This window comes from Marmota monax, unplaced genomic scaffold (genome assembly GCF_021218885.2).
Source record: "Marmota monax isolate L192 unplaced genomic scaffold, Marmota_monax_Labrador192_F-V1.1 WCK01_AAM20220418_F8-fsc00232, whole genome shotgun sequence".
In the NCBI taxonomy this organism is placed as follows: Eukaryota; Metazoa; Chordata; class Mammalia; order Rodentia; family Sciuridae; genus Marmota; species Marmota monax.
This window is the reverse complement of record NW_026695232.1, coordinates 1,365,241-1,385,729: the sequence shown is the minus strand read 5'-3', so window position 1 is coordinate 1,385,729 and position 20,489 is coordinate 1,365,241. Positions and strand designations below refer to the sequence as shown.

The 20,489-nt window shown below is 42.8% G+C and overlaps 1 protein-coding gene across 1 annotated transcript in view; it reads right to left on the bottom strand.

The window, feature by feature from the left end:
* Nucleotides 1-651: 651 nt before the first annotated feature.
* Nucleotides 652-20,489, bottom strand: part of Colec12 (collectin subfamily member 12) — a 186,654-nt gene continuing 166,816 nt past the window's right edge. The window contains exons 6-10 of the mRNA XM_046438542.2: nucleotides 14,914-15,402; nucleotides 13,829-13,965; nucleotides 12,516-12,625; nucleotides 3,729-3,874; nucleotides 652-2,084 (exon numbers count right to left, since the gene is read on the bottom strand). Coding sequence (XP_046294498.1) covers nucleotides 2,065-2,084; nucleotides 3,729-3,874; nucleotides 12,516-12,625; nucleotides 13,829-13,965; nucleotides 14,914-15,402 — 902 coding nt within the window. The 3' untranslated portion in view covers nucleotides 652-2,064. The remainder of the gene's footprint in view (nucleotides 2,085-3,728; nucleotides 3,875-12,515; nucleotides 12,626-13,828; nucleotides 13,966-14,913; nucleotides 15,403-20,489) is intronic.

The following is a 20,489-nucleotide window of genomic DNA, read 5'->3' as shown; positions in this document are numbered from 1 at the left end:
AGTTTGAGTCTGAAGGCTGAAAAGGACCAGTGTCCCAGGATATAATTCAGTAGTAAAGCTCTTTCCTAGCATACTCAAAGTCCTGGTTTCAATCCCCAGTGCCTCAGGAAAAATAAATAAAAACAAAGATAACTTTTCAACATGCTTCCCACTTTTGATTTCTAGTTCTTTTCATTTGGCAGTCCTGGGAAAGATGTTTCACAGCCTCAGGGTAGAGAAGACTGGTATGAAGCTGAGAGACAAATGACTGACTCATCATTATCCATTATCCAGTGTATCCTCAGCATCTAGCAGAATCCTGTTGAATGAATGATTCTAAAAAATTGGCTAATTCTATTTGTTCTATTGTATTAACATAAAATTGCCTGGCACTTAAAGACCAAAGTGTTCACATTCCTATTTCCAGAAATAAAATTTTTCCATATTTCTAAAAAAAAAAAAAAATGGTTCTTGAGTCTGAAGAGGTCTTGGAGCCCAGTGTCTGCCTCATGTCACAAGCTCCTACAATTTAGGCTCATGAGACAGTGTCCTGAAAGCCTGACCAGGTCATCTGGACAGGATATCAGAGCATAAATTTGCCTGGAGATGGTCTTTCCCAGCTGTGAAGTGGCACAAATGGGGATCAGAGACAAAGCAACACAGGTGCAGGTGTGAAAGTCAAACTGTTTATTCTTTCGCCATTTTATTTGGGTTAGGTAGCAGCACTGCTGGGAAGACCCCTGGGAGTGGGGAGAGGGAATCTGTTGGATGGAATCTTCCCTCTGAGAACAGTTATACTCAGTGCCCTATTTCAGCACTTTTCATGGTAGACTTTTCAAAGGCAGGTCAAGGAGTGGAAGGAAGATGGTTTTGGAGGAAAAGTTCTTTGTAAAAGTTCAAGATGGAGGCCAGAAGTTTATTTTTGTATTTCCTCGTGCATGTGCCTTGGAATTGTTTTTTGGAATCTGACTTCAAGACAGACAAGTGTTCCAGGTAGCATATAATGGGTTCCATCTTTCCAGTATCTCTGCCTTTGGCTGATGTGACACCATACACTCTCGACAGTTGAGTATCAGCTCTGGGGTGGACCTGATACCATGTGTATTCCCACATCAGCCATAAAACAGGGCCTTCCAGACATCCAGATCTGGGGCTCTTCCCTACCCTGCAGATGCCTCTCCATCACCCCTGCTCCACCAACATGAAGCCAAAGCACATTCGAAATTGACCACTTCCTCTGGGGCTGGCCAGACACACATCGAAGGTGGTGACAGGTGATGGGCTAAAGACAGAGCCTGCTTGACTGAGCCATGTATGTGCTCAGGCTTGATTTACACCAGAAAAACCTGCAAGGATATTTCTAGACACTTCAAGAGATTCACTGTTCTGAAAAAATGATACATTAAAAAATATATATATACATATATATTTAATTATATTTTTAAACCACAACTGAAAAAAAAATTATTTGCCATCAGGTAGAATTAAATCTGACAAAAAACTAGGATGTTTTATTAGTACCATTATTGTTTTCTTTGGCTCCATGTATTATATTGGTAAAATGCCAATAAAAGGGAAAATAATTGTAAAAGGCAAAATATTTTGTACAAAAATACAAAGTTTTAAAAGCTCTTTAAGTATATTTCATATTATTACTAAGAGTTGGTCTATATATCTGTATGTCTGTGTATTTTTCCTACATTTGGGATTTTAGAAATGTAAGGTACTGTTCACACAGTGTATGTTTAAGTTCTTCCCGTAGCTTGGCAACCAATGATGGTCTTTCTGATTGGAACATTCCATGTTGGAAGGTAACATTTGTATAAATGTATGGTTATTGGCTGAGAAAAATCTGTGTAATTCAGTCCATCTGCACACTGAAAATTGACATCTCATACTGGGGGAACATTTTTGTACCCAAGTCCTTGGGTAATGGCAAACACTAGTTGTCAATTTTCTTCAGTACTTAGCTTTCAGTGCTTCTCTTCCCCCAACTTGGTGAGAAGGTGATGAAATGAGAAAGGAGCATCCTTTGCCTTTGAGAAACTGTCTGGAAATGTGTTCATGTTATTACATCACAGTCCATTATAATGCGGATGATAGTACTAGAAGAGAAAAATAAGGATGGACGTTAGTTTTGCTTACAGAATAAAGCTAATGTTTCCTAAAGGAGAAATCTTTAGGAAAGATCCTAAAACACATCATTTAACATTCTATTTTAGAAAAAAGTCTAGAAATTAAGTCAATGCTAAATTTCTTTTCTTTTATTACACTACTGGAAATCAAACCCAGGGCCTGATACATGCTAGGCAAGTGCTCTACCACTGAGCCACATCCCCAGGCCCTTTTGTTTTGAAGGGATCTATTCTGGGGGAAGCCCAACCCTTCCTCAAATCTCAAAAGGCCAAATAAGTTACACAAATTACAAATCTGGATTGTCGGCATTGACTGTAATCTCTCGTTTAAATATTCAAGTTTCTCCCCTCAATTTACCAGGGTGTACTTCCTTATGTATTTCGTGATCCCTAGCACTGGGAACAATATTTGACACATGGAAAGTATCCAGTAATGGACTGTTAAGTGGTTATATGGATAATTTGAACCCCAAAACTAATCAAAACAAAATATACCTGAGGGTTTTGTCAACCACTTTGAAAAATATCAGCTTTATTGAAATATAATTCATGCATCATACAATTCACCCATTTAAAGTGTTATAATTCAGTGTTTTTCACAAATTTGTTCCTATTAGAAAAAGTCAAATCTTAGTAGAAAATATTTTCATTATTCCCCAAAGAAATCCCACACTTATTAGCATTCCTTCCTCATTTCCTTGATCTCCCACCACAAAATATAGTTCTGATGAACAAAACTAAGAAACTGGGCACAGTGGCACACTTCTGTAATCCCAGTAACTTGGGAGGCTGAGGTAGAAGGATTACAAGCTTGAGGCCAGCCTCAGAAATTTAGTGAGATCCCCATTTCAAAAGAAAAATTAAAAAGGACTGGGGATGTAGCTCATTGGTTTAGCAATGCTGAGTTCAATTTCCAGTACAAGAAAAGAAAAGAAAAGAAAACCAAGATTTTCATTCTTAGATGATCTTGGGTTTTGCTAAGTTGCTGAGGCTTGCCTGGAACATTTGATCTTCTTGCCTCAGTCTCCAAAGTAGCTGGGATTATAGATGTGAATCACCATACCTGACTGATGCCCCATTCTGAAGAGGGTAACATATTAAATGAAGCTTTAGATAAGTATCTTTTGAAGTCAAGAAAATCTCCAAAGGCCTCTTTGGCTTATGACCTTTTGTAAGGGATGCACCACTATCCCTCCATTATGTAGCACAACATCTGGCTTATAGTAGATGCTCAATAAATATACATGGAATTGACTGGTTGTCTAACATGGATGGATGTGTACGCAATCCAGATGTGACACTGGTGCCATATTAAAGAACAGTTAAGTGACAATATTATAAGCTATTGACCTGGGCCAGTTGGTCTGACATTTATTGAGTACTTCCTATATATCTGGCACATTTATTACCTTCTGTAAATCCTAACAACAACCCAATGAACAAGATCCTATTATTATTCCCTGAAGATTAATAATCTAACCCACTGTTAGCAGCAGAACCAGGTCAAAAACCTAACTGAAGAGCCTGCATTTGGAGTCCTTCCCCTCACTACCTCTGTCCCTGAAACAGGACATGAGCTCTGCAGTGTCCTCATAAATCCCATCCACTGCTTACCTGTCTCCCTGTCTTTCTCGCAAATGAAGTTATTGATGTCTTCACACTGGAAATCATTCCACTGTCCAGCATAAATCAGCCCGGCACAGTCTTCTCCTGGCCCATGGCCATGACCCCAGTTATCTGGCTGTCCAGCTTTCCAATTTCTTTTAAAGAAACAGAAACGGAGTGTTATTTGCATAGTAATACAGAGGTTTGCTTTGCTTCCTAGCAGCAGAGGAATTTAAAAAAAAACCAAAACCCCAAAATCCACCCCCCCCACAAAAAAAAAAAAAAAAACTGAAGCATATCATTTGTCCTGGAATGAAAGGGTGCTGTTTGAAAGCAGGGCATACTCTATTCAGAATCAGAAGCAGCTGTTCTGCAGGGCCATGGGTAATGCATGGCAAGCCCTGCAGGCTTGTTATCTTTGCCATGATGAAATCAACTCATGGAGCTTCTTCACAATGCTGAGGGAGTGACTCCTTTTGTGACACAATGAGATGAATGGCTTCCTAATGTGTATTGGAATGCTGACCTCTGGGGATGTGGGTATGCAGATGTGCACGTACCCATGCTCTGTCTCACACGCGTGCTTGCTTGTGAGAACTCAGAAGGATGCTTGTATACATGGATACTGTTTCCCTCACATGTTAAAGCATCAAGGAAGAGAGACCCTTGATATGCATTCACAAGAACCTACAGTGACAAACGACTGGTAACGATTTTCCGGCTAGTTGTGGATGGTTGATTCCTTTAGAAAGAAATAGTAATTTAACCCCACTGAAAATGATTTGCATATTTCACTGTTCTTTTTTGGGGGAGAGAGATTCTGTGGAGAGCAGTGACAGTGACTGGGAGACTAGTGTTGCAGATTGGGGGTCCCTGAAGACTTCATGGCTATGGCATACTTGGTGACTGGGAAAGTTTCTGTGCAAAGGCATAGGATGCCCAGTTGCTATGGCGATGTCCTCCACGCTAGAGTCTTATCAGCTTTGACCTTATTCGAAGGCACAGCAGCTCCTGGGAAAGAAGGAACTTCCTTGCTAAGATAACCACAATGTTCACCAGTTCCGCTGCTCCTGAATCTGCCCACGAATTAGTAACTTTAAACAATGGACTTTCTTGAGAGCTGCACAATGCTCCTAACATTGCACATTGCAACTGTAGAATGTAACTGAGGAAACAGCTGCATACTGTTGCTAACTCTGTAACTTTCATGAATACAAAGAATAATGCTTGCATAGTCTTTAATCTGATTTAGAGACATATATAATAAAGATTGCTGGTGTAATTCTTTAGACCTGCTTCTCCATTAGAGAGCAGCGCTCCACCGGACCCCAGATGTTTTATCTTCAAGATCTGCGTGTGTTGACTCTTTATTTCTTCCTCGCTGCAACCTGCTAGTTTGGCTGTGCTGGTGGAGGCAAGATTCTTCAGAACAAGTTCTCTTTAGGATGAGTTCACTTGGGGCTTGTTACCTTGGAAGCTGTTCCTCAAAGAATCACTTTGCCAGAGCTAACAGTTCTTGATTCTGTTTTTGTGCAGTAAATTAGCTGTGCTTCCACACTCCATTCTTGAAGGTGAACTTTTTTTTTTTTTCCTAAGGTGCAGGTTCACACACAGACGCTTGTGGTTTTTGCCCAAGAGGACAAGCTGGCCTCACATGGTGGGTCTGGAAGAACACCTGCAGCAGGTTCTTCACATCACTACCCATCAGCCAGAGGTTATCCTGTATACCCTATAGCTTTTGACAATATGATCCCAAAACCAGAGGGCAGTAGGAAAGGACAGGTGAAGTTTATTGTCAATGGGTGGGAAAGCGACTGACATCCTCAGGCCCAAATATGTGTCTTGGGATTTTAAAAAATAAAATGATGTCAATGAAATAAATCTAATGATACAGATAATTTAGAGGAAACCATCAACTGATGGTTGATGAGAATAAAAAAAATGGAATGATGCTTAGGGAGAATTAGAAAACTCACTCCATACCCATAAAGCACCTACTACGTGCTGGTGATAGCAACGAAGCATTGCAGAGCACAAAGTCCCAGCTCTCAAGGAACTTATATAACAATTCAGAATCTCAGGTGGTCACTGTGATGCCAGACACAAATGAAGGTGGGAAGGAAAAAACAGTTTACTGTATGTGTGCGCGCGCGTGTGCAATTCTGTACACCTTGCAGGACACCCTTGGAAGTGTCAATCATGCTCGAGTAGTTTTGATGTTGTTCATGTACATTTTAGTCATTTCTGCCAGTAACATGAAGGGAGGCTGATTCTAATTTTACTTAGAAAACTGGAGATCTACAATTCCTGAGTGGAACATTTGATATTCTCGATTTCTCTGTTAATTGGCAAACTATACATATGGCTTCTTTGTGTTTAGAAGACCTGTTTTATATTGCATTTTCTTTTAAGTCATGGCAAGCTAAGTAGATAAAAGAAGATCACAGACTAGACTGGAAGATAACCAAGTGATAAGGAGATGGCTTTATCACTGTTCTCCTTTTGGCTTTCTAGGTCACTGGAATTCTTCACATACAGAGCTCAAGGATTTTCTTAGGACTAAAAGCCTAGCCAGCACGGGTGGGAGGTGGGCAACCAGAAGCCAGTGGCAGGGGCAATTCATCTTGTAAACTGAGTACTCAAAGTCTCAGAGCATCTCTCTGAAATAGCTAAAATCCCATGGAGTGACTTGTAGTAAAACCCCAAGGTCTGTGTGCTTACAATACAATGGAACAGAACATGCCAGATAAACAGAATGTATATATTTTGCAAAAGAATGTCAGCTTAAATAGCACCTTACCCTGGAAAGATTCTGGAAAGAAGAAAGACTGAAGCCTGTGCTGAAAATACCTGAGTCCCCTATTACAACACACACACACACACACACACACACACATCACAGAGGTCACTAGGGAGCAACACATGTACTTCCAAATACACCAGGGACCTTGGAAACAACTAGACTGGCATCTCCACTGAGCTGGAAATACATAAACACATTAGCTAGTGGTCCCGAGCACCCCCAGATTTGGGGGTCATTCTAATGTAGGCAGAAAACATGTTCCCAGTCTTGGGAAGAGTTCCTCCCAACCTCACAACTTACGACTTTCTCATCAACCACAAGATTGAGGCCACATGGCCAAGAAACCTCTGCTGGTAAGGACCTGGCCTCAGAACAGAAAATAGTTAGTGATGAGAAATGTTTCTCTGCAGTGGAATGTTCTCCCAACACAAGGGAGACGTGGAGGATTCCTCTCTTGTAGCCTCAGCCAGTCCCACTCTGGCAGAAATGGGAAGTGTGGACTGGCGTGGGCTATTATTGAACTAGAGGACACTGAAGATTCCCTTCTGGTCCCTGCCTTCCTGTGGTTCTATATTGTAAAAGCACAACATATAATGTGCTATGGAGCTGTCTGCATGAACGGAAAGGCAACCCATGTCTGATCTTTGTGAGATAAAGATGAAAACTGTTATTCAAAACTTGACAGATGATCTCCAGATGGACAGAACAGAGGAGATGGAGGGGAAGAGGAGATTATAAAGTGTTTGGGGAAAGCTCTAGGAAGACTCTCACATCTCTGGTGATTTCAGGTGAGCAACTATAAGCACATTAGGGCAAGATTTATTGCCCTGAGCAGGTGGGCAGACCCTAAGTCCTATACATATCCAGTTCTGCCCGGTACAGACAGCCTTCATTAACAATGACAAGCTACCAAGTGGTATACCTACACTTACTCCATGAAGAGTAGAAATATTGGCGTTGATATGCCCCTACTTTCACTGATCCTTTCTTTTGTTTGTTATTTTAGTGCTTTTTTTGGTATTGACTGTTTCTTTCCTTCTGTTTATCTTGTGTATATGTGTGGTGCTGGGATTGAACTCAAGGACCTTGTGTTCCTTATTTAGGGATTAATTTGCTCTTATTTTTCTACCCTAGTAAAGTGGAAGCTTAGATCTTTGATATTCAACCTTTAAAAAATGTTTCCAATGTACATATTTTAAGGGTATATGAATGGCCCTCTCAACACTGTTGTAGCTGCGTACCACAAATTTTTGACATGTTGTAGTCTCATTTTTTAAAACATTCCTATTTCCTTTGTGATTTCTTCCTTGATCTGTGGTTTACTTAGAAATGTTTCATTTAATTTCCCAACATTTTGAATTTTACAGATGATCTTTCTGTTATCAATTTTGAATTTAATCATTTTAGACAGAGAACACATTCTATGTAATTTCAGTTTCTCTTAAAATTATTGAGACTTGTTTTATGGGCTTGCATATAGTTGATCTTGGTGAACATACCACATGCACTTGCAAAGAAAGTATTTGTAGCTGTTGGGTGAAATGTCTCATGGATGTTAATTAGTTCCAGTTAGTCGATCATGTCTACTATATCCATACTAATTTTCTATCTACCTGTTCTGTCATTTCCTGAGAAGATAATGCTGAAATCTCCTTCAAAGTCCTGCTATATCCCCTTTTAGGGTTATATCCCCTTTATTATGACACAGCCTGAAAATCCATCTTTTCTACCTGAGAACAAAGATAACACCTCTTACCCACACTGTTGCCTCCATATTCCAAAAAGACCCCACAGGCCAGCACACAGGCTGTTCACAATGGAAACTTCAGGATAATTCATCAAATGTTATTTCAGGACTATGAATAGCCCCCCGATCTCCAGTCAGGGGGCAGGTGCTGGCCAGGAATCAAGTTTTCACAGGTATGCAGTGAAATGAGAAAAACAGGACTGTGTGTTGACATGTGTGTGACTGTAAGATGTCCAACTGTCTCTTTTTTTGGAAAGGAGGGTAGATTTATTATTTATTTTTAATGCTATGATTTGTTGATAGGTTATTTAAAGCAAAACAAAACAAAACCAGGTCCTTCATAGGCAAAAGAAATTTGTCACTCTATGTCATTGGTCAATCTTTGTGCTGAAATGGCACTGGTGTGCCCGAGCACTGTCCCAAGCTATGGCAGAGTGCATCTCATGAGGTCCTTTTCCCCTGCTGGTCCTGCTCCAGTGCAGAACTAGTGTAAGATGTGGTGAGTCAGGCTTTACTGTTTATGGGCTATAAACCCGAATACAGGTCTGTCGGTTCCCCGAGCTTTTGGCATCTAGTTCACATCAGTTTTGCTTTTCATCTGTCTGTTCCAGTAGCTCCTCTCCAGCAGGTCTCAGCAGGCACAGCACAGTGAGGCTGAGAGGCTGAGGAGAGAGTCTTTTATTCCTTGACTATTTCCTCTTTAACAACAACCACAAAACCCTTAAACAGTTTCAGAAGGGCCGTGTGTGTGTTGGGAAAAGGGTAAGAGGGAAGCTAAGGCACTTAATTCTTTTGTGGCTTGAGCAAGGCCTGGAGCGATGGTGCCAGGGCTGTCTCCTTCTGGTTTGGGGAGGAGTTGAAGAGGACGGGTATTAATCCTTGTTGAATGTTGAGTAGAATTCAGCTGTGAAGCCTCTGGGCTTTTCTTTCTTGGGAGGTTTTTCATGACTACTTCAGTTTCCTTATTTGTTTGTTACTGGTTTCTTCAGGCTTTCTATTTCGTCTTGATTCATTCTTGATAGGTTGTACATTTCTAGAAATGTCTTCGCTCTTCTAAGTCATCTGAGTTGTTGGTGTATAATAGTTCATAATAATCTCTTGTGATCTCTAGACCCTGAAATGACTGCTGGTGGCGAGAGAAAGGGAGATACATGGCTCTCTGCTTGGAGCCCTCAGAAACAGAGAGGAGGAGGCTAAAGCTGGACCTGAATAGATGAAGAAGCATCTGGGGACAGGATACTGGGGAAGCCCAGTCTCTGTGCTGATACCATGACAGGAAATTGTTCTCTTCTTGTCTTCTTTACACACCTCTCATAAGACTTGCATGAGATACTCTGTGTGGCATCTCAGTCAGGACATTGTACAATATAGAAATTGCAGACAGTAGTACTCCACTATGATGACATATCGATTATTGCAAACTATGATAATATATTGATTATGATGATAATAGTAATAATAGTACCAATACTTGCAGGTAATATTTCTCAAGTCCCCCATTGCAAGCATTGTACTAAATACCATATATATGTGTGTACATATTATATGCTCACACACATATATATATATACATATATACATACATGATTATATTTATTATTATTATTATTATTAGGTGGTGGCATTGAAAACAGGAGCAGTGGAGGGTTGGATATGGGAATGGGAGGCAGAGATTAAAGGAAATGACTAAGTTATTTCTCTGTCAGTCAAAGAAAGCCAGGATCTTTTTAAGGGAGTTGAAGGGAGCTAAGAAACAAAATCCATCTCTTCTACTTTCCTCACTGCCTTAAAGGCAAAACAAGGCCTGTGGTAGATTCACTAAGAAATTCATGTATTCAAATATGTGATATATATTTACATATTATTTATGCCTATATATATGTGTATATATATGTATATATGTATGTGTGTATGTATGTATATGTGTGTATATATATTACTGAATTTTCAAAATACTGGCACAGATATTTTGTCAAACTCATGTTATACCTGGGGATGTTGAGATGTTGCATGGTTGAGTAACTCCCAGAGGACCTTGAGACATCAGGTTGAGAGTCTGGAACCCAGATCTCGCTTAATTCGAACACATGTGCTCCTTCTCCTCTCCTTGACTACACTGCCTGTTTCTCTAGCCTGTGCAGTGTTTATTATGATATGTCAAATTAAATTAGCCTTCAGTTATTGAGACCTCATACGATGTCTGCCTAATTTATTCTTGCTTTTAGAATTTGATCCTGGGGATTTATACATGTGTATGTATTCCTTTGGGTGGAAAATGAGACACAGAGTCTGTGCTGTGGCTGGGGCGCAGGAGCCGGAGCTAGCAGAAGGCTCCAGAGTGGCTGTGGCTGGGGACAAGTTCCTAGTAAGGTGTCTGGTGATGTAATCCTTCTCAGGGACCAGGTATTAATATGGGCACTCTCCACCCAAATCACATAAGTCTTGCTGGATCCCAGGGAAAAGGAGCCGAGTTTCACCTTGGGAGAGCTGGCAAGGACAGTACCATTCCAGCTCAATCCATTCCATATGGGCCAATTCAGTTTTTTCTTGGAGGAAGGCTTAAGATTGAATTTCTTAGTGAGTCTAACCCAGACCTTTTTTCCATTCATGCTAGTGAGAAAAGTGCAGAAGATGGATTTTTTTCCTTAGCTCCCTTCAATTCTTTTAAAATATCCTGGCTCTCGGCTGTCAAAAAAAATAGATTTGTCTTTTCCGCTAATAATCTTTGCTTCCCGTTCCCACCTGCAAACCTCCATAGCTCCTGTTTTAGACGTCAACACCCAAACTGTTTTAAGTCTCTTGAAGCGCATCCCTGCTATTCTGAGTGCTCCTGTTGGGGTGTCAGGGAATTCTGGAGTGCCAGAGTGTGCCAGGGCACAGCTTCCTCCCCCCGAAGGGCAGGTGCAGAAGAGCAGACAGAGAATCGGACGGGCCAACAGGCAGATATCCACTGGCCTTAGTGATTAGTATGAGGCTCACCTACAGGGCAGATCTAAACTCTTCAAATGCTCTACTTTAATAATTGGTCTCTTTCTTCTTCTAGGAGATGACCCGATTCTGGTTTCCACCTATATTCTGTAGTCATGTACTTCATGTGGAGGATTTAAAAGTACAAACCCACCTGTCTACCCATGTGCATGCTCATATGCATGCAGAGGCATTTTTAAAACTCTACATGGTTTCTCCATCAACTCTGAGCCCACTGCCACTTCTCTAATACAGGGCTGCCTGGATACCTGGGACACTTTTAAACCCAGAACACTCTTGTCTTCTCCTCTCCTGGCCTAGAACAGCCCCAGGGACTTTGCTGTTCTCAGACACTCTCTCTATGGTGAGATCCAGGGCCTGCTGGAGCCTCTGCAGAGACTGGCTTCTCTGCTTTCATCAAACTAATGGTTCTCAGAGGTGGATTTTTATAAGTTCTGCCCCACTGGGAACAGTTTGTCACATATTTCCTTATCTAGAAGAGGCAAGGTCAGAGTAGGGAGAAGTGAAATTCAAATTTGTAGAATTTAGTCATCCTTAGATCCCTGGCTAGGATTAGGGAGGGAGCTGACACCCCTGGGTAAGAGGTGACTCTGGAATCTTCCTTCCAACTGGGAGATGTGAGAAGGTACTGCAAAGTGCTTCCATTCTTTGTGCTGCTTTTGTAGAACTCAGGCCACCTGGGATGTACAGGAAACTTCCAACCTTTAGGAGATGATGGTGCTATGATGCAACTTTGTGGTGCATATAAGTTTCCCATGTGTAGAAGCATCAAGATCTTGTAGTTTATAATCTCACTCTGGTCAGTAGCCTCCTGGAGGCCAGCAACATCCTGAAGGGAGTCCCCAGTCCTCAGAAACATATCTGGGATTAACACTGAACGTGCCTGAGGTTGCTGGGATTCATTAACCTCCTGAAAGCATTAAAACACCCACACCCCCCCACACACACACACACATTGGCCAAAAGTACCATACTGTGGTACTTTTATAAGTTTTTATAAGTCTCGTGATTTTGGTCTTAGAAATGAAAAAAAATAACTTCACTCCATTAAAAGAAAAGGGGAAAACCCTACTCAATGGCATAGCAAGTGTCAACCACAGTTGCCCTCACAGAAATACACACTGGGTACCAGGAGCCTGCCTTGGGGAGGAGGGCTAGAATATAAGATCAGAAAGAAAGAAACTTCAGGAAGATGGGCCAGAGGTGGACACAGAACCGTGTGCATCTGACCACCAACGGGACGTTCCCGAGCACTCACTTGTAGTCCAGAGGCTTCCCATCCAGCCATTTCCATTCATTTTCCTGTTCGGAGTCTGTGAGGCCGATCCAGTGGCTGTCTCTCCCCACAATCTGCTTTTTTATCCATTGCTGAAAAATAAATTAGTGCAGATGCACTATGATTTCTTGGCACAGGTGTCTGAGGGAATTTTTTTTTGGCTTAACATATGGGAAAAAGGACAATTTAAAGAGGACATTTGTCAAAATGTACAGTGGCTTCTGTTGCCTTCTTTCCGTTGTGCTTGTTTCATTTGGCTCTGTTTTGGGGGCTTTGACTTTTTCCTCTCACAAGTTTTCGAATGATATTAAAGGGATGCCCTTCCTCCAGATCACCCAGACAACTCCAAGAATCCTCTGAGTGAAGCCTCATTTCCCTTCTGTCACCCATCCCTGCTGTGAGCTGCTGACAGGGAATAGCATTGGCATTACTAAGCTCTTCCTCTGGGCCAGGTCCCATGGCCATGTGGTGTGCAGTGTGTCCTTAAGCCTCTACCACGTCCTATTTACCAAAGATGACAAGGCTGAGCTGGGATGGGACCCGGGTCTGCTTATTCTAAAGCCCAGCCGCTCAGCTGCTCTCCCCTTCCTTAGAAGTTACTATAGGAGAACTCTTTTTATTATTTCTTAGGGTATGTCTGCTAGAAATATCTGGGGGGAAAGGAAAGAGGTCACTGGAATGGGGTGGTACCAAAGGAAGAGCGCTGGCCTTGTTGCTAATTGGGCCTCAGTCCCAATCTGAATTTTCTTGATGTACTATGAATAAAGCATTTAAACCTCCTTGGGCCTGTTTTTCTGTTCTAGAAAATGGGAAATTATAAAGAGGTTCAAAAAAGAAAATGTCTTCCAAGTGCCCAGCACATGGTATGGGTCTATTAAGTGGTTGCTGTGGTTGTCACACGTGGGTCCTACTTCCTCCTCAGACTTTTGTGCTCTCCCTGACCCCCCTAGGGCCAAATGTCCAGTCCCTCACAGCCTCCCACCCCCCAGCCCTCCAAGTGCTCTGTTCTCTGCCTCTTTCTCCACAACCTCAAGCTTCTCTGCGCTGTGACTCTCCCAACAGCCACTGGGAGGAGCCGAAGAAACTTTCTCTCCCAGGCAGAGGCAGGAAGAAGACAGAATTCCAATGCTGCCAATACTTCTAGTCACTGGATAGAGTATCTCCATAATGGAGCCTTCCATGTTTATGTGACTATGAATTCTTGATATTTTGGACTCCCCAGCAGGCATGCAATTTCCTGAGGTAACATAGCCTTAAATTACAGCTTTCCCCCACCAGGTGTGTGGCAAACATACCTGCTCCTCTCTTGTGTTTATGAAAACGAGATGTGAAGACTTGTCTTCACAGAAAAGTTTGGCATCCTCAAAAATTTCTTTCTCCACCGAAAAATAGTAGCATTTGTCTGTGAAGTTTTTCCAGTGAGGCGGACAGCCTGGGAATACAAAGGTTTAATTAAAACACTGAATAAAAACACATAGAATGCACCCAACCTCTCAGCTATGGTTATGAGGCCAAACCTGCAGCCCCTTGTGAGTGAGCAGTCACCCACAAGCCAGGAGCCACCCAAGGCTCCCCTGCATGGAGCCCAGGGCTGACATTCACAGTCAAGCTAAGAGTAAAGACTAGTCCTCACACGTGGACCGCAGAGCACACAGTAGTAAAACCACATAATCTGGGAACATCTATGACTGACTCTTTATTCCTCTGTGCCTGGAATAGTCTTTACAGTGATAGAAATAACAGAAACAACGGAAAGCAGGGCAGGCGCAGATGTAGATCGTCAGTCTGGAATCTTCTGGAACCTCCGAACAACTGGATTTGAGAACCTAGAACCACCCCAGGCTCCTGGAACAGCAAAGGTAACTGGAGTCTCACTGGAGCAAATCAAGTGGAACGGGGGTTGCCTCACAGGCTTGGATGCTAACCAATGACACGTTTGCCAAAGGTGGAATTGTCAAGGGACCCGAAGGCTCCATGACACCTTCTTAAAAAGAAATGGAATCTGGGCGTCAACACAGAAATTCCATCCGCGTGCTGATGAAGTAAACCAAGGGCACTGTCCGTCCCTAGCCTGAAGGGACTAAAATGAGGACAGGGTGGCAGGGAGTGGCCGGCTGTGGGCTGTCATGAAGGAAGTGTCCAGGGTATGCTGGTCTCTTGAGAGCCCCACTCCTCCAAATAAACAAGCACTGGAGAACTGGGTGGTGTGTGGGCTGCCTGGGGCAGGGCCTGTTAGAGCAGCAGGGGCCGTGTGTGGCCTCCATGGTGCCTCACTGGTAAATAACATGGTGGGAGGGGGCGGGGGTGTGGCGTTCGTCCAGGGTGAGCACACTCACCACTCACCTCCCAACCCCCACTGGAAAGGAAAGCTCAGACTTACCGTTGGCCTCTGGTGCCAGGGTTGGCTCATTCTGCAGGGCCAGAGGTGCCACTGCTCCTGATGGGCCTGGGGGGCCAGGAGGGCCCTTGGGTCCTGGCATGCCGGGCACCCCTGGCAATCCCGGCAGTCCCCTCGGTCCAGGCACTCCAGGTTCTCCCACAGTGCCCTGCAGGCCCTGGAAGCCAGGAGGGCCCTGGGGGCCAGGGAGTCCGTCCTTGCCTGGTGGGCCTGGGGGGCCTGGGTCCCCACTGGGTCCCTGAGGTCCAGGTTTCCCGGGCGACCCACGGGAGCCTTTGGGGCCCTGTGAGCCTTTGGAGCCTTTGCCACCACGCTCTCCCGGGGGACCAACCGGTCCTATGGGGCCTCTCTCGCCTGCAGGGCCGGGTGGACCAGGCTCCCCCTTCTCTCCTTTCTGTCCTTTGTTGCCAGTTGGACCAGGGGGTCCCTGAGATCCTCGGTCACCTTTTGGACCTCTGGGGCCAGGAGGACCTAAAACATTAAAAAAAAAAAAAAAGTAAATGACATAAACATGAAGACCCTTGTGAGTTTCAACATGAAGAATTTATCTTATCCTGAATTTTAAAAATATCTAGCAAAATATATGCAATGAAGAATGCTAATTTGGCTGTTTTACTATTGTTGGCTCTAGTCGTAGGCTAAATCATTTCCCCACGAAATTCATGTTGAAGTCCCAATCTCTAGTACCTAAGATGTGACTGTATTTGTAGATGAGGACTTTTAAAAAGTAGTTAAGTTTTGTGCAGGGGGAGAGATGGGGGTTCAATTTCAATCTACTCCCTATGGATTTCCAGTTTCCCCAGCACCAATTGTCGAAGAGGCTCTTTTCTCCAATGTATGTTAATGGCGCCTTTGTGCAGTATGAGATAACTGTATTTATGTGGGGTTGTCTCTGTGTCTTCTGTTCTGTTCTAGTGGTCTTCACGTCTGTTTTGGTGCCAAATGCTATTTTTGTTACTATAGTTCTGTCGTATAATTTAAGGTTTGGTGTTGTGATGCCTCCTGCTTCGCTTTTCTCGCTGAGGATTGCTATGGCAATTCTGAGTCTCTTATTTTTCTGAATGAATTTTATAACTGCTTTTTCTATTTCTATGAAGAATGTCATTGGAATTTTTAAAGGAACTGCATTAAATTTGCATACTCCTTTTGGTAGTATGGCCATTTGGACAATATTATTTCTGTCTATCTAAGAACATGGGAGATCTCTCCAAGAGACCCTGTGCCTAATAGAAGAAAAAGTAGGCCCTGGGCTGGGGTTGTAGCTCAGGAGTAGAGCACTTGCCTGGTGCATGCAAGGCCCTGGGTTAGATCCTCAGCACCATGTAAAAATAAATAAATACAATAAAGGTATTGTGTCCAACTACAACTAAAGAAAAAAAAAAAGTAAGGCTCCTGTCCGCTCAAGAACTGACTTCCTCAATAAGACTCCTAATATGCAAGAAGTAAAATCACGAATCAATAAATGGAATGGCATCAAACTAAAAAAAAAAAAAAAAAAAAAACTTCTTCACAGCAAAGGAAATAATCAAGAACATGGAGAGCCTACAGAATGGGAGGAGAAAATCTTTACCACCTGCACTTCAGATAGAACATTAATACCAAGGATATACATAGAATTGAAAAAACATAACACCAATCTCCCCTATAACCCAATCAATAAATGGGTAAAGGAATGGAATAAGCACTTCACAGAATAAAAAAATACAGAAGATAATGTTAAGTGAAGTCAGCCAATCCCCAAAAAACAAATGCAGAATGTTTTCTCTGATATAAGGGGGGTGACTCATAGTGGAGTAGGGAGGGGAGCATGGGAGGATTAGATGAATTCTAGATAGGGCAGAGGGGAGGGAGGGAAAGGGAGGGGGCAGGGGATTAGCAAGGATGGTGGAATGTGATGGACATCATTATACAAAGTACGTGTATGAAGACTTGAAATGGGTGTCAACATACCTTATATACAGAGATATGAAAAATTGTGCTCTATATGTGTAATAAGGATTGTAATGCATTCCACTGTTGTCGTGTATTTAAAAAAATAATAAAATCAATAAAAAATACAAATGGTCAAAAATATGTGAAAAAATGTTCAACATCACTAGCAATTAGAGAAATGCAAATTAAAACTACAGTGAAATTTCATCTCACTTCAGTCAGAATGGCAATTTTTAAGAATACAAGTAACAATAAATGTTGTCGAGGATGTGGGGAAAAAGGTACATACATACATTGCTGGTAGAACTGAAAACTGGTGCGACCACTCTGGAAAGCAGTATGGAGATTCCTTTTGACTCGGTTATCCCACTCCTCAGCATATACCCAAAGGACTTAAAATCAGCACACCATAGTGATATGCCACATCAATGTTTATAGAAGCTCAATTCACAATAGCTAAACTATGACAAACCAACCTAGATTCCCTTCAACAGATGAATGCATAAATATCATGTGGTATATATACAAAATGGAATATTACTCAGCCTTAAAGAAGAATGAAATTATAGCATTTGCTGAGACCATCATGCTAAGTGAAAGCAAACCAGTGCAACTTAGATTCATGGCTAGTTTTTGTTTTTGTTTAGTAAGCTTACTCTTTCAACTCCATGTATTTAGAATGTATCTTAATGATGCACAACTTTTTAGTACCCCATTGATGGGCTCCATGTTGACACTACCTCAGTGGGTTTGTCAGCAGCAGAAATGTTGTGTAGGTTGAGATCAGGATTCCCCTCTACTTATTTCCTCTTTTTTTCCCCACTAACTTCACAAATATTTCTGAATGACTTATTTGACAAGCGCCATGTAAGGTGCTGTGTGTCAGAGGTGAATTTGACCAACAATTGCAATCAAGTGTTGAGAAGCAATGACCTAATAATTCACTCACTACCACCACACCCTGGCCTCTTCCCCTCTGTTGCACACCATCTTGAATTTATATATCCTCTAGCAATGTCTCCTCCAACACTGTTGTCCTTAGAGCTGAGCCTTACCCACTCATGAGGCATGAGGACTAGCTCAGAGGGATGGGAGGTCGTTGTAGGAAAGCTAGGTGGGCTTCACTGCCAATTGTAGGTAGGTGCCCAAACTCTCCAGGCTGCTTTAAGTCTAAATACCAATAGAGGAATAAATCAGGGGGTCCACCTTAAAAAGGCTCTTTCTTCCCTATTATCCATCCCAAAAAGCAGCTTACTTCACACAGGATTATTCTGAATTTCTCAGGAGTAACAGGACTTCACCCATATAGTTCACAGTCAGAATTTACATAATGAATGACAGCTGTCAAGGAACTTTCAAATAATCATGTTGCCTGACATTCACCTGTGACATATTATTTACATAGCAAAAATGATGATAGATAGGACCAGAGACACCAAGATGTTTGTTCAAAGTTACTTAGCTGCTAGCAAAAATAAGACATGGACAATCACAATCTAGTAGTGGAGCTAGGACATGAATTCAGGTCTTCATTGAACTGAATGTATCTAGGAGGACACCATCATCAAAATAGTCTACTGGTATCCCCAAAAGCTCTTGTTAATGCAGGAATATTTGGAGATAAAATGATTGGATTAGGAGAGCTGTGACCTGATTAGTCCATCCTAGTTTGAACCAATGACTGGGTGGTCACTTTAGGTAGGTGGGTAATGGCTGGAGCAAGTGGGTCACTGGGGCTCCTGGGGACCCTCCCTTTCCTTACCCTCCACTCTTTCTGCTTCCTGACCCAGCCATGAGCTCAGCAGTTTTCCTCCACTGGGCCCAGAACAATGGAGTTGGCCATCTATGGACTGAGACCTCTGAAAAATGGGAGCCCCAAATAAACTTTTCTTTCTCTAAGTCGTTCTTATCAGGATTTGGTCACAGTGATGAAAAAGCCGATTAAATCAGAGTTTCTGAGATCTCATAATTCTTCATGAATAAATAAAAGAGATTGCAAAAGCAGAAAGTCTTCAGTTAGGACAGAAGTGCTGGGAGATGAAGGACTATCCTAAGCTTCTTCACCCCTGCTGCTGCCCAATGCCTACTCCCTAGCTGGTCTGAGGACATAACTCTGAAGTAGCCCTTCCCACCTGGGCAGGACAATCTCCTTCTGCTCACTTGGAGGGACGTTCACTGTCCCCTTGTGCCATCCATGGTCCTGAGGCCTACCCATTAATCTCTGAGCTCTCTTAGCAGAACCTGGGCTCTCGACTTTGCTTTCCCTATTCAAGGTACCCTAGAGGCTGCTTGGGGGTTTATTGGCAGGACCCTCTACTGGCTGAAAGGAGAGTTTGTACTAATGGCTAGGCTTCAGACTAGCTTACATGCGTACCTTCTAGTGTTATCTGCTCTGTAATGGAGAAGTTAGGAGACTGGGTGAAGGGCCAACTCCCTGAACCCATTTCATTGACCTTTCTCTGTCCATGGCTCCTCCTTATCCTCAGAGCCCCTGGCTCTGGGCTGTTACTTCTATCTGCTGTTGGATGGTCCATTTTCTTTGGAATATTCCCCAGCACTTCCCCTAGCCTGGTGCCTACAACTCAACTTCTCAATCTCTTTGTTGTTTTCATTCCCCATCAGCCCTCTCTCCCACACCATCACTGCCCTCTCTGATATGCCAGCCATGACCCCAGTGTGGGGTTGTCTCCCACCCTCCTTCCCTCTCACCCTTTTCTCTTTCTTTATGGTAGATTTTTGCAGTGGCCTCTTAGGCGATCTTCCTGCCTGTGATTCCTCTCCATTCATTGCACTCTGCCTCTTGTCATCCTTAAGCCCAGCTCTGAGCTCTGTTTTCTCAGGAACAGTCAGCCCTAACTGGACCATCTGACATCAAGGCTATGCATGGCCTGGTCTCCTCTGCATGTCCACACTTCTCTTAGCATTCCCTCTGCCTGTAACCATCTGTGCAATTCCTGCTCAACCGCCATGCCATCCTCCCAGGTCACTCCAGATAGAAATTTCCCTCCTCTAATCTTTCAATCCTTATTTGTCCTACTGAGGACCCTATCTCACCCAGCACTTCACCCTGTCTATCAAATCCACGTACCTCACTGTTAAAGGTGCAGTGCTCTAATACTAACATTTTGGACTGCAGGAAAGATCAGAAAGGAGAGGTTTTTGAGGAATGGTGACCTGCCTTGTGCTCCTCACCTTATTCCAAAAGATAACTTTCTACCTCATCTATGCGTTCTGTGGTCTTGGCTGCCACTATGGGATTACGGAGGGGAGATCTGTCTTTCCTGACTCCATGGACACTTTTAAGAACTGATTCACTAGGTCTTCTTGCCTGCAATCCAAGGATTTTTCTTTTTATGCTGGAGAAGCTCATTCAACAACCTAAGTCATTTAGGAAAGATGGGGAAGGTGGACTTTTTGCTGCCAGCCATGTCCTTGTATAGTTCCGAGTGTTAACAGTGGGGCAAGTAGCATGTATGTGTTCCCCCATAATGGCTATAGCATTACAGAAGGGTCTAGGGAAAAAATGCTGATAATAAGTCAAAACAAACAAACAAAAGGGAAAAAACAGAATCTTTCTTCTCAACTAATTCTGTTTCATTTATGTAGATAAAGAAGATATCTTTTTG